Source organism: Mastigoproctus giganteus, chromosome 6, assembly GCF_048544385.1.
Source record: "Mastigoproctus giganteus isolate SK-2022 chromosome 6, ASM4854438v1, whole genome shotgun sequence".
Taxonomy (NCBI): Eukaryota; Metazoa; Arthropoda; class Arachnida; order Uropygi; family Thelyphonidae; genus Mastigoproctus; species Mastigoproctus giganteus.
The window spans coordinates 171808559-171823904 of NC_143580.1; the positions used below are offsets into that span (position 1 = coordinate 171808559).

General features: G+C 37.9%; 1 protein-coding gene across 1 annotated transcript in view; it reads left to right on the forward strand.

The window, feature by feature from the left end:
• Positions 1-212: 212 nt before the first annotated feature.
• LOC150084747 (transmembrane protein 151B-like) overlaps positions 213-15346 on the forward strand; it is a 73477-nt gene continuing 58343 nt past the window's right edge. The window contains exon 1 of the mRNA XM_090375489.1: positions 213-596. Coding sequence (XP_090231615.1) covers positions 564-596 — 33 coding nt within the window. The 5' untranslated portion in view covers positions 213-563. The remainder of the gene's footprint in view (positions 597-15346) is intronic.

Here is a 15346-nt window from a genome sequence, read left to right on the forward strand (position 1 = left end):
CGATCAATTTTTTGACCCATGCTTTTTTGTGTAGGTAGACAAAATACGCAACCCCGTCCTTGAATCGTAGCACAAGAAAGTGGTTCATTGTTGTCACTTTGTGATAACCATGATCGTGAACACTTCTCACGCTAGAGGTCGCCCCAAGTATATCGACCAGACAAAAGACACCAACAGATAACATTTGTTCGCCAGATGGCTGCTGCAGCATCAACACGTCGTCTGCAGCAATTTATCAGCGTGTTCCCGTTACGGCAGACACGGTGGTTGCTACACGAGTGATGGAAGTGACGAGAAAAGCGACGAAATCTTCGACATCTTCACTGCCATCCAGAGATGTTAACAGACCTGTTCGTACAGCATTCTTTCCCAGCTCGCTCCGTGCACAAGCTCGCGATGAAAACCAGCTTGACCAGAGATGTATCTCGCCATCTCCTCGTTCGGGTGCTGCTCACGTCACATCGTAGTTTGTGTGATTGCGTAATGGTGTTCCCTTGACCTAGGGTGGAGCAGCCGCTGCCTCCCACGATGCCTATGCTTACTGGTGACCCCGGTTCTCCGACATGAGTGTTGCAGTCGATGACATACAGGAAGAGGTGAGTACTTTGTCAGGCCACCAAAGTTCTTTCCATTTTGATTGTGTTAGTAACTAAAAAGACCCAGAACGATAGATGGTAGAAACAAACTAGCATACTACGCTTGTACAACTCCACGTAAATAGAAATAACTACGTTTACCACTGTCGTTTGTTCTGCTGATGTCTCCTTATTGTTTCAACCTACGTTTATTTACGAGTTGGAAGTTGCTGTTGGTTGGTGTAGGCGCATCAGCAACTTAGGCCATATTGCGCCGTATATAATATATCTGTAAATGGAGTGTGTGTTCTGTGGTCGATTTGCTGGAAGAAAAACCGTTGTGCTACCTCGTCTGAGATCGACGAACTCAGACTCTTTGTGAAAAAGACCCATAAAAATTTTCTTGCATCATTGACGGTATTCAAACTCAAGTATTTTCCACCCAGTGTGGGGAAGATGGCATTCCTATCAAAAATTGTATTCCAGTGAAAATTATATCATCTTTACAAACTGTTTCTAAAGAAATCTACGTTCTTTCTGTTTCCTTCCACATGCTAATTATTTCTAGGTAATTACCAGAAACTGTCAGGTACTTCTGGAGTATTTGAACAAATCTTTAAATTAAGTGGAATGATTTACACGATAAGAGCGTAACTTGCAGTAGCGACAAGAAAGACGAAACAAGCATAAAAAATGTGTTTGTTCATCTTACAAGAGAACTGTGAATAGAAAATGCTTTCCTTTTTTGTAAAAAAAAGATAAATTACTAATTAAAGAGAAAACTTTCAAACGCAGCGAAAACGAATAAAATAAATACGAGCAGCCAATAAAGATGACACGTATTACGTGATAAGACGTTCAATTAATCTTCAACCAAAAAAACAAATTCTTATAAACACTAATAGAGTAGTAATGCATTCCATCAATTAGTATGCTACACCATTAATTAACAGTGAGTTAAGAGATGGCCACCAGAATTCTAATATTTGCTGTGCTTATTCTTTGCTTCTAAAGAAAGAAAAAACTGCAGTGACTCACCCTTTAAGAAAGACGTATTTACCTTTTGCATCTTTTATTCAGTGCTTTCGAATTAAACACCTTTTTTTACTGATCGGATTTTAAAATTTTCAACGCTCTTAGCTACCATTTCTAAAGTAGTATTCGTTCATATCGTCCGCTTATTGAAAGATAAACTCATTAAAGTTCGAATAAAATCATTATGTAAACTTTAGATTACATAATGATTTTATGTAACTTGATTTTCCAAAAAGTTGTGTTATAAGTAGCGATTTGGTTGTGCAGAAAACAAAAAAGGAATCACTTGTGACATTTAGGCTTATATTTATGTAAACCTACATCAAAGATGGCTGTGGATTTACTGGAATACTACTGTTGTGCAGCTAATGAACATACACAACTCCGTGTAAATATAAATAACTCGGTTCACCTAGCAAGTCGTTCCTTCTGCTAGTGTTGTAATTACAGCGAAGAACAAATTGTTACAAAATATGTCCATTTACAGCTCTTGTATTTCTGAAACTTTTGTTGTAAATTTACTGAGGACTAGATTTAATTATCATTGCAAATATTTTTTCTCAGCTTTTGGCGAAAAATTCAATGAATCCACCTAATGAAGCAAACGAAAGTTTGAGTAATTTTTCTCTTTGTTGCACATTTGTTGATAATAACCAGCTAATCAACTATTTCTAGGGTTAGTTTAAATAATTAATATACTCCAATGGCGTGATCATTATGCGTGTATTAATTGAGTTATTAATAGTGAATAGTATAAAATTATAATAATTGCACAGATTAACGAACTAACCTTTTCTAGTAACGTGCGAAATCAGCTACTTTCGACTAAAACTGCTACGCTGATCATGCAAAGTAGCAACTGAGCACACGTGCATTTATTACGCAGTTTGAAATAATGACTTATTTAAAAGACTATAAGCTTTTATATATTAATAAAACCTCGCATTCTTACGATGGGTTGAAACATTAAGAAAAAATACTGAAGTAGCTAAAATTACATAAAATTTAATTTTATAGAATTTTAGTATGGAATTTTCGTGACCCTATAAATCGTAGCCAGTGTTTCCTGGCTACGATTTATAGGGCCTTTACTAGTAGGAAGAAGGAAAAACGCCATTATCTCTATTTTCAAGGCGATATTAGACTTCATTTGAAGTATTGTATTTAGGTCTGGAGACCACACCTAAAAAAGAAAGACCTTCTGGAGAGGGTTCAGGGAAGAAGGACCAGATTGATGATGAGTATAAAGAGATGCTCATTTAAAGAACGGCTTAGAAGGTGTGGACTGCGAAGTTTTATAACTAAACATCTAGGGGGAGGGGAGATCTAATTGAGGGTATAAGGCACTCTAAGGATCGAGTAAAATGAATGAGGAAGGTCTGTTCTCCCTCATGGATAATAAATAAAATAAATAAATTTTCTGTTTATACTCCGGGACGACCACACGGTCAGAGGGTTCACCAGGGCACACAAATATAAAAAAAACCTCAGTGAATAACAGAAGACTGGATCTCATGGAGGTCACCTATGGGCAGTGGGTTGCCAAACATTGTATTAAGCCGCCTTCCAACGTGTGGAGGCCCATCAGTCTGACTAAGTTTAAAGCAGAATTAGATGATTATCTTGTAGGAAATGGAATAGTATGAATATTCTGTTTCATTTGAATTTTTATAATTATTATTTTATTTATTTATTTTTGAACTGATGCAAGAAAAATTCGCTTCCTTGCATTATCCGGCCTTATTATTATTATTTTTTGCTCATCTCGTTCTTCTCTTTGAAAACACCAGAAACAGTCACTCAATATACCTGGATACTACCTTTTTTGATCGCATTGTTTAATTATATTTGCGTCCTAGTGGAACTTTTAACCTTTTTAATCATAGAGGTTACTGGGAGAAATCCAGATGCCAATACAAGCAGCGTATTTTTAAGTGAAACTAAATTTTCCTAGTAAGGTAACAGTTAGACTAGTCGTTAACGGTTTCTCCTGTTTTGTTACCAAAAATCCATGAACTAAGAATTCAAAACACTACCATGAAGATGAAGGAATTTTTTTGGTTTAATCTAAATTAATGGGGTTTACCTTTTGTTTGAAACTGTTATCATGCAACAGTTTTCTAATTTTTCATAAAACGCAAAGATTTTTTTTCTTTTCATTTTGAATCACTTAATTTTTAAAATTTTCCTTTAAATAATTGAAATCTTCACTTTTTTCGTCCCAATACCTTCACAAAATTTTTCATTAAGCTTCATAAAGAAGACCACCAACTGAGGATTTACTAATGGCGTAATTTTCTATTACTTTTCTCAAGAACGAACTTTTCTGGCATTTGCTAATCGTAGACAAGAGTGCCATTTTCTTGCTCAACTTTCTCAAAAGCAGATGAAACAGCAATGTGCGGTAAATCTATCCTGCAACGCTTTAGTAAAAGTGCGGTGACTTTAAAATCGTGTAACTACCAGCGTATTGCATTTAATATTTGGGATACTTTCATAACTTTCCTTCTTTAAAACAGAATATTAAAAATTGTGTTTCCGTTTTATAATAAAACTGGCTTTAAACTTACGTCAAAATGAACAACCGCTTTTCTTCAGCTTTGTGTCCAAATCCCAATTGTTGCAATCTATTTATAGCTAAGCCCATACAGCTATAAATAGCTGTGTGGGCCTAAGTATAATTAGAATATCCAACGTTAGATTTTATTTTATTTTTACTACACATGTTAATTACGAATGGTCCATGCCATACCATGGGAACAGCGAACACAATATACTCATCTTTCCTTTCATCCATTTAACAGCAGTTTATAAAGAACAATATGCAAAATAGACATGGTGCTCAACTTCGGTTTTTGTTTCCCAAGTGACATCCAAAGTATCGGTAGTAAGGCACATTTAATTAATCTTTGAATTTTGGTGAATTTTCACGGACATGGGGTGTCTTGTCTTCACTGATTGTCAGAAAACCATTTATATAAAGCAAAACAGAACTTAAAATAGACACTGGCCTCAAATAAGCACTGGCAACTGACGAAAACATGAACAAACATGTCGTAACAAGTTCATTTAAGACATTATCAGTTACCATAATAAACTCATAATTATCAGTTACCATAATTTAAAAATCAGTTATTGTTTTATTTATTTATTTATTTATTTATTTGTTCACATTTAAAAGTCTAAGACGTGCTGTAAAATTTATATGCTATATTCGGAACAGCGAATTAAATAGAATTAATTTAAAAAGTTAGTTTCGCTTTGTTTCCAAAGCCTTGTTGTGGCCAACGTTATTACAATTCCTTCCCTATTAATCATCAATAACCTCCACCTTCGTAGACTAGAATGCATTCCTGTGTCATAAAAGAAAAAAAATGTTTGAAGTTCTTACTACTCAATGACACACACTCGAAATAAAAGATAAAATAAAAAGTAACCAAGAGCGAACACAGATTTAAAGATAAACCCAAAATACACATTTACAGAAACTAATGATTACTAACCTTAAACTAAACAAGTTTCTTAAATCGAAAGACTCTCGTCGGCAGGGTATAGCTTAAGTGAATGAAACTAAAAAGCATCAGAAAAGTTGTGGGGGGGGAGGGGCAAAAACGGCATTGTGAAATACCTCACGAGACACGCTAACGTTAAAAGGCTCTCAAGAATTCTCTTGGACTCTAAACGAAGCCATTAGAATAACAAGGCTCGCAATAGTGAGACTACTTGTAAGATATTCCTTGCATCATGGATGCACTTCGCTCGCGCGTTTCGAATCTGCCAATTAAAAAAGGAAACAGATGCCTTCGTTGAATTCAATTTAAGTCTGGTGTGCCCAAGTGAACCCACATGAATCGCTACGGAATTAAACTAAAACCACCCAGAGGAATATCGAATGGGTTCTTTCCGAGCTTGCTCGCGTGCGAGTACACGGAGATATGAAGACGGCTACTTATTCGATTATAAAGGCAAATCTAATAAGAGGCATTTCGAAGACAATCACCAAGCAGAAGGCGCAGTCTAGTAGACTTGACTACCTTACCTACGAAAAAAGCATTCTTCTTACAGCCGTTGATAAGTGGGAAAGGCAGAAGAGGCGAAATTCGGAACAATGTCGTTTTCTCTGATCATTATCAAAGTCATCTGTGGTCAGCGCGGCGAAGGCACGCATCAGAGAGTATAAGCGGAGGAATTGGTCCCGGAACACCTGCAACGTGTGCACACAGACTATACATCACGGAAGGTGAAGGCATGGAGTCAAGAGACTGCGAAGAATCTATCAGGCAGAACAGCACGTTCGGAAAGGTTGCTTTAGTCTCCGATTCAATATGGACAACCAGTCTTTAGCGACAGGGAGGGAAGAAGCAGCAATAAATTATATACATCCTATTTTTTTATGTATACCCCAAACACAAGAGGTATTAGAACCTATAGTACTTAGTACCGTGCTTGAGTTGGAGGTTGAGAAGACGAAAGAAGATATTTGTTGACATTGGACTTGAACTTCTGTAGACTGTAATTATCAGGAAATGCGTATGAAGGAAGGTTGTTTCAGAAAACGGCGGTTGAATGAATAAACGAGGAAGATGAAAAGTTGGTTCTGTGGGTTTGAAGTTGGACAGTAAATGGATGTTGGCTGGTGGCGGCACGTGTTCGGACTGTTTTGAAAGAGAGAGCGGGAATAATAGAAGCCAATTCAGAAGAACAGTGCCAATGGAAGTATCTGTAGAAGACACATGCAGCAGAAACAGTACGTCTATGAGACAGCGAGTGGAGAGACTTTGTTAAAGATGAATCATTAATTAGCCTAATTGCCCTCTTCTGAATGGAATCAAGAAGCCTGAGAGAGGTTTTGGGGGCACAACCCCAGATGTGGGAAGAATATTCCATGGCAGGGCGGATTTGCGATTTATACAGAGTGAGCAGCTGTTTGGAAGAAAAGTAACGCCGAGAGCGAAAGAGAAACCAAGTTTTTTAGATGCAGTGGAAGCAATATTTGTAATATGCTTGTGCCAAGAGTGATTTGTCAGGGTAATCCCCAAAAGAGATATATCATTTTGCCTAGAAATCGGAGTGTCACCAAAGATAAACATAGGAGCAGAAGAATCCTTTTTGCGAGATATAAGACAAGACTGAGTTTTAGAAGGGTTGAAATCAACTAAGTTGTCTTTGCCACACGGAAGATTACCTGAAGATCGGCATGTAAGGAATTGGTAGCAGATTTACGAGAAGTTGAAGCTGATTGAGCAGGGCAAGGTTTCTCAAAATGGAAAGTGGAATGCAATGTGCTATCATCGGCAAAATGGATAGGATTTCCAGTCAATGGAAGAAGGTCATTAATATACAAGAGGAAAAGAGTGAGGGAAAGAACTGAACCTTTGGGGGACACCGGCATTAGTGGAGAAGTAAGAAGAGAGATAGCCATCTACCATAACCCTCAGTGAGCAGAGAGAAAACTGGATAACCAATTACTAAAAACAGTTGGCAAACCATAAGATGGAATCTTGTTTAGAACACCTTTATGCCAAACACGATCAAAAGCCTTTGAGATGTCAAGAGTAACTACTTGTGTTTCACCGAACCTTTCCATTGAATTAGTCCATAAATGGGTAACATAAGCCAAAATATCACCAGTGGATCGACACTGACGGAATCCATACTGGCGATCGTTGATCAGACGGAATTTTCTAGGTAGTTAAAGAGCTGGCGGTTAATTGATTTCTCCATTACTTTAGAAAGAATAGAAGTAATTGCAATGAGACGATAATTGGATGGGAGGGATTTGTCACCCTTTTTAGGAACTGGCTGGATATAAGAAAATTTCCAAGCAGAAGGAAAAACACCTTTGGAATAAGAAAGTGAAAAAAGGCGGCAAAGAATAGGAGTAAGTTCAGGAGCACAGGTTTTGAGAACAAGTGGAGAAATACCATCAGGACCTGGAGCTTTCTTAGCATCAAGATTCGTCAAAATCCTTCTTACATCCTTTGACAGACGACCACAGGAGGCATCGAATGAAGCGTGTTGGGAATGGTGGGAGGTGTTTTACCAAGATCATTAATACATGAGTTGGAAGAAAAATGGGATGCTAGCAGGTCAGCTTTATCCTTGGCTGAAGTGAAAACAGGACCATCTGGTTTGGACAGAGTTGGGAGCAGAGATGGGCAAAAGTTGCGGCCAATAGCTTTGGCAAGAGACCAGAATGCTCGGCTACCATTAGGGCAAGAATCAAGTTTTCTACTCTTAGCCTGTTCAAACTCTAGTTTGGACTGATTAATAACTGCTTTACAATTGTTGCGAGATAGGCAGAAAATGAAACCGAAAAATTAGAAACAAGCCAATTAAGATATGCAATGTTCTTCTTTTGAACAGCCTTAGCACATTTATTGGAAAACCAAGGTTTAGATAAAGGACGAGATTTTTAAGTGGAGTGTGGGATAAAGGATTCCATTCCCCTGCAAGAATAATTTCACTGACACGATCTCAGCAAATGTTGACATCAGAAGTTTTGAAACAGTAATCCGACCTAGGAAAAGAAGAAAAGAAATCTCGCAGGTCATCCCATTTTTCATTCTTGTAATGCCCAACAATACGAGATTGGGAACAGCCATGAGATAAAGGCTCCACTGGAGAAGAGACAATCACAAAGTTGTGAACTGATGTGCGTAAAGGACCTCTCACTTCGACCGTGTACTTAGAAGGGTTGTTTGTGAGAAAAAGATCAAGCGTGTTGGCTGTGTGATTTAGGATTGTCCGGTATTCTTGTTGGTAAATGAACAATCTGTGCAAGGTCATTAGTAATTGCAATAACCTCAGCATTTCGACCGGCTGGGTCTGAGTGACAAGAAAATGGAAGCATGCTGGAGTTGTGAACGTTAAAATCACAAGGAAAATTACCTCACTGTTAGAAAAGTTGGACTGGAGAAAGTCAAGTTGCAAAGAGAGGAAGTCAAAAAGCTCCAAGTGATTAGTGGAGTTGGGAGAACGGTAGAGACAACAGATGAATTTTACACAATGAGGTAGAGAGATTTTAAGCCAGAGAAGATCAAAGAGAGGAGATTCCATATTGCCAAGTCTCTGACAGGGAATATCAGAACGGACATATGCACAAGTACCACCTTTGAGGCGAAAGGAATCATACAGCGTATAATTTGGGCATCTGAGATGAGCAGTAGTTGAATCAACCGATAACTGAGATTCTGTCAGAAAAAGTACATGAGGTTTGGCAGACTGCAAGTGGAAATGGACATCGTTGAGATTAGAATTGAGACCACGTATATTTGTGAAATTAATTAGTAAGTGTTTGGAAGGTTTAGATCTTTTCGCAGATAAGCTTGCTCTATTAGTTCGAGAATTCATGGTGTATTCAATAGTAAGAAAAAGTGGGTGGGACATGCTGTATGAAGTAATGAAATTTTTAGATATGGCGTACGCATGGTAAGAATATACCCAGATCCTTGACATAACGTGGCCTCGACAATGCTCCCCGCATACACAATACTCGGACTCCCTCCAGTCACCATCTGGCAGAGTAGAGGTAGTAAGATTATACACTAGCTGATCCGGAAGCCTCCTAGAGAGTTACCAATAGGGTTCGGTCCGATGTACTAACTAGCGGCCGGCCTGCGAACACAGTTTTAGAGCTGTACTACCCTCGAAATGTAAAGAATATTGGATCTCGCCACGATGTTCATCATAAACTCAAAAGTCATCACTCATACTGCATGATGAATGAGATGGGGAAGGGTTAACCGGAATTTAGCTCTGGAGACTAAACATGGGTTCCACCACTTCAAACCTCCAATAAGCAAAGTGGTGGTATTGCACCGGTTGATGAGAGTCATCTACCACCTAGTACTGCCTGGTAACATAGAGATGCGGCGTTCCTCCATATGGTGTGGGCGCCACACCTCGACCCCTGCTTACGTTGGTTCACACCTGGGTGGTCACCCACCATGTACTTGTGCATGGAGGTTATACCCAGGATTACTAACACTCCCACCATCGTGAAGGTGCAAGCATAGGATTTGGCTGTCACAGACCGTCCGGACGTCGCCGAAATTGGGTCCACTTGACATGAGTGTCACCCGAATATCAGTTTCATCAGCGTTTTAGACTCCCAGGAAGCATGTACTGCTTGTCAGGCATATCTGAGAGAAAGTCTGTGACAACCTCAAGGACTATACCTAGGAAAAACCATATCTTAAAAGGTTTCCTGCATCCAGGAAACTTTTTAAATATTTACTACGATAATTCCCATGGAAATCGCGCGTTTGTTTGCGACAGCGCTTTAACGAGATCACTGATGTCCAAGCAATGAACTAGCCACACTGAACAATCTTTAAAAAAAGTGGATTAAAACACAGCACAAGGCTATAATAATAATAATAATAAAAAAAACCTTGAATATTAAACACTGAGAATCGTGTGACTAATTTGTGTATGTTACAGGATGCCACACCTCCTCCTGTTACCATGTGCCAATATGTGATATGATAATATCAATGTAGGATGCAATCGTTAATAAAATCTTATTGCTTGTAGTACACCAAGAGTCACCTTTTTCGACTTACTACTCATGATACACTTTTACGGTATTACAACAAAGTAATGAATACATGAAAACACCAATATATAACCTAAAGAGCGGTGTGCCAGGCGCGCGCATAGGGTATTGAATTGTTGATGAGCAACGTTCGTATTCAATGACAGAAGATAATGGAAAACTTTGATGACGCAGTTGTGGGGTTATTTGGTTTTACTTATTCCGCATCCTTTCATACATATTTCGTATGAAAGGATGCGGAATAAGTAATGCTGAAAGGATGTACGACATAGAGATTAAACCAGCGTTTAAGTCTCCGATAATAAATCCGTATTTCATAGCCCCCTAAATTGTTTCGGAGTTCTCAACACTAAAAACAGCATAGAAATATTCACTAAGCCGAAATATTCATCGGCCATGCATGCGCTAGTGAATGTTTTGAATGCAGAGCACTGGCTTTTTAAGAAATCTGGCGATGTTTATTGAAAACGAGCATTGCCGGGCAGATTACGTTGATGCCGACGTTGCTCGGCACGTATCGAGAGGCCTAACGTCCATTAGCATCTCAGAGAACTCATCTTTCTCTCACTCTGCATATTCCTTTGTACACTCCGAAAATTTACTTGTGACCTGTTCTCTATTCATTCCGCTCCCATTCTTTCACCTTCGTCTTCGTGCCACCCTGTCCTCAAAAGGCCACTTAGTCCTTTAATGCGTCTTCTTTATTCAGACGTACAGACCGCACTGAGATTATATGAATAATACATCTCCATGTCTAAGCTACACCGGCTGGATGGCTTCGGAGAGAAACCGTTTCTTTCTTTATTTCCTTAACACACAATTTCCAAGTCTTCTTATTCTTCGTTGGCCGGATAAAGAAAGCGACGAAGAAAGGGAAAATAAAGAAATCACCTCAGCAACATGCAAAAATAGTTCTTTGTCATCATTAGCCCTTTGGAAAGAAATGTGTTTAGGTTTATTTAGGAACCTATTTCAGCGCAAAACACTCTGAGTACAGGTTGGAATTAACGTTAGATTGGAAAGAAATTATGAGCGTTTCAATGCTCCATTTCAGAAGTTTAGCTGGCCATGTTTGCTCAAGCCATCCAAACTCACTCAAATGCTGCTTGGTCATGTGACCACCACAACTTAAGTTGCATCTAGGTCTTCCAAAAGTCTCTAAACTCTCCAAGTACATCTACACTTTGGAAACTAATAAAGCATATGGAGTACAGATCATTCTTTATCAGTTTTCTGAACCACTACATTCTGTTATGTCCAAAGATTGGTTGTATTCCCATAACAGAATCGCATTGAAAAGCGTAACTTTCTTATTGTAAAATTCTGTGAGGTTCCATCTGCATCTATTCCATGATCGCTTATTTATGAATGACGCGCACGAGGAATAGTTTCAATTGCGGTGTTACTTATTAGCTAACGACGAGTGAGATTTCAATTACTGTGTACATGGATATTGAATAGAAGCTGCCTTCGGTAGAGCCACAGCTAAACAGGCAACAACTGACTTTTGAACACAATACCATTTAAAAGTCTTCAAAGGGTACACATCATCTTCTCCGAAAAGTTAGCTTTAAAATGTTTTAGGTATCTGTTGTTCTTTCCCTAATTTTAAACAAAATTTGATGCAAATCAACTGCTCAGTAAAATCATCCATTTTAAAATGAGATGAAAACACAAAAACACCTATTCAACGCGCACGCTAATTAAGAAAAACTTCAGATAAACAGTTATTCATGCATTACTAGTGAGTGTCTAAATGAGTACCAAACATGTTGCGACAACTTTCTACTATATATGTATACACACACACACACCACTCCAAAACAAAATATTTTTATAATTTAAAGATATTTCTGATAAAAACAATTTGAAAATCATTTCTCAGTCATCATTTTTCAACTGTACATATTAATGTACTTTTTTCGATCAGCATCGAAAGATATTGAAGTATATTGAGGGTGTTATGTAATTTTCAAAATTTAAGCTGTAAAGCTTTGATCCAACAAAACGAAAACGAGTAAAAGAAGGAATTTTGGAAAATTATGTATGAAACGGCGTACCATACTAAACGGAGTTTTTTTTATGACTGCTTTCCATTTGCTGCCTTAAAATTAAAACCCTACTTTTAAACCAAACTTAAATAAAGTTTGGTTTAAAATTTTCGAGCTTAAATAAAGCTCGAAAATCATTTCGAGCTTTATTTAAGAGCATATTAAAATTTAGTTCATTACAAAAATGTTTAAAAACATTTTTCCCTTCAGTTTATGCAAAAAAAGTTGCCCAGATCTCAGCCAGGACCCGGTCACAGCAACAGAATTAACAAAATAAAGTATCCCATTTATATTTAATTGGGTAAATCAAAATAACATCCGTGAGGATATCGCAACCTTGGAATTAGGAGAAAAACTTCTATTTTATCCGCTTATATCGAAAGACGTATTTCCTGCTAATTGAAAATAAATATACCGATCTTATCAAATATTTTAGATTTCATTTTCTTTTGTTTATAACCTTCCATTATCAATACGAAAAAAAAAAAAAAAAAACTTTCCCACAAACTGAGAGCGACACTTCTTATTAAAAAAGTAGCAGGTCATTACATTTACAATTATATGAGACAAGAAAGACAAACGAAAGCAAGAACTGCGAAAGGTTACTTTTCCTTAAAAAAAAAAAATAGATTACGATGTGGTCTTTAGCTGTAGTGAATAATTAAAGTAAATAATTATCACATCTAGAAAGTGCAAAAGAAAAATAACGTCAGGACTGTAAGTAGAAGCTATTTCATCACTGGTGATGCCAGACTTCAACAAGCTCATCGAGGTGGAGACAAGCAAAACAAAGGTCCATTTTCTCTGTTAAGGATGTTCCCTGTAGCCTTTATTAAATGGTGGGAACTTCCTGGTGGGATGGAGGTAATTTCCTGAAAGCACGAAGTAAATTGCTTATTCTTTGGTGCAGTTAATGAGGAGAATAGCACGTGTGTGTATATGGGGAGGAGGAAGGGAGGGAAACTATTTCAGTCTCAAGTATGGTGAGTAATCTTTCGTACACTTGTGTCAGTAAGATGGAGGTTAATGGATGAGACAAAGAACACGTTACGAGTTTGATTTTAAAACAGATGCAGCTAGGAATGTTGCAACCAATGCCTTACCATGTGTATTTGCGCAAGCCGCAATCCGATGATTGCGCACATACAGTAAGAGGCTGCGTTTGCGTTCATCTTAATAGTTTTTGCCACGTAATATTCTGTTTGAAAAAAAAAAATGATCAGTGGATCCTCATATTCACTGTTTTTTGTTCTACCTCCACAACATTTCCTGATGAAAACACGGCACAGCGATCCTAATGGGACCACGTAATTTAGAAATAAATTAGAAGATTACGATGTGGTCTTGCGAGTCTCCATTCTCGAGACTTTCTTCAAGACAAATATTTCGCAAGTTCAAGAAACGCTTGTTTTTATTCCATGAAAGAGACTTATTCGGGTTTTTTACGCTCCCTTGGGTTGAATCTTCATTCATTCAACAGAAGATAAAATCGCATCTAGATGCTACTTGCTGGAATCGTATCGAATACAAGATACGAAGAAAACATTTTAAGTGAATGAGATTTCGAAATCATTCGCTTGGTAGCGTACTAAGAAGTTCGAGTAAAGATGATAAAACCAACCATTAAAGGAATTTATAAAAGTTTGAAAACAACCGCATAAAAATAAACTCTGTACACTGAATTCCACTTCTATTTTTAAGAAATTTTACAAACAATGTTTTCCCCAAGGGATCAAATTATGTAACTTGTATTACAATGTTACTTAAATTGCATTATGAACTGCTGATTTGTGAACGTAAATTTCAGATATTAATAGTGTATAAAATACAGAACGCCACGCCCAAAATCCGCATCCAAAAATTATCTCTATGAGTTTTTGTGTCACTTTTGTGCAAATAAAATCCTTATTCTTGCTGTTATTTCTACGGTGTAGAAATTTTTCTGTAGAAATGTTATTTATGTTCCGATTTGCACGTTGTGAGGGATAAAAAAACAGTAATATCACAAGGAGAAATATCATCCAGTCTCCGACAGAAATCGAACCTAGACCTCTCCAAAAGAGTTAAAAGTGGGAAAAAATGCTATTAAGCTAAGGAGAAGATGTTCTGCAGCCAATCTAAAGGCAAACTACAGTTTACAACGGCGAAGAAAATACAAGTATAATCTAAATTTCTGACTTGTTATTACACATTAGTGTAATAACAAGTAAAAAATAAAACCAAAGTAATAAGACCATGAGGCGACAGTATACTGTGTCTGGAATAGCATCTATTCTTCGATTCGTTTGTTTGTTGGAACAAACTCCTCCCCTCCTTTCCAGAAATAAAACAATGATTCTCTTATGATACCGACCACCTTGGTTACGTTATGGATTCCCTCCATTACGTAACAAAGTCCCTCCCGTGCCTACAGTGGTATAACGCAGACTTGTACCCTTTATATCTCCTTGCCAACCACATGTGGAGCTCCATTCTCGTACCTACAGTGGTGGTCTGGGGGTACAACACAGACTTTTACTCTTTGTGCCTCCTTGGCAGAGGTTACACACAGGACACCAAAGTTATGTGTTTGGCTATATTTGGTTTTCACGATTAAAAAGATATCTTTATAGAGTAAAGCTACACCCATACCTCTCCTGGAGCCTCCAGTGGTTGAAAGCATCGTACTGGAGAGATTAAGCAATAATTGCAGGTGAAGAGACTGTAGTGTGCTAAGCTACGTAAACATTCCGACTGATACACCTTCCCAGCTCAAAATTGCTCTCCAAATGAGGTTTTACCAGAGTCCCCGAGGGAAATCGCTCAAGGTCTAGCACAATATATTGTTTCAGGGGCACATGAAATGAAGCAAAAATGTGGTATCTTGTCTTCAAAGCAATCACCTTCCACCTGCACCCCATAATCCAAAGCAAACGTAGGCTTGATATCCAACCCAACTGGTAACAGATTCATCTTGACATGAACGCTTTACTCTGCGTTTGAACATTGGAAATGTTATAGGCCACGGTGAAATGTTGGTTGTGGGCAAGGATTTAGGATTTTATGGCGCATTAGCATCTAAGGCTATAATGCTATGGGCAAGGAAGGAGCTATCATCATTGTCCTGGTTTCAAGAAAGGGAGGTT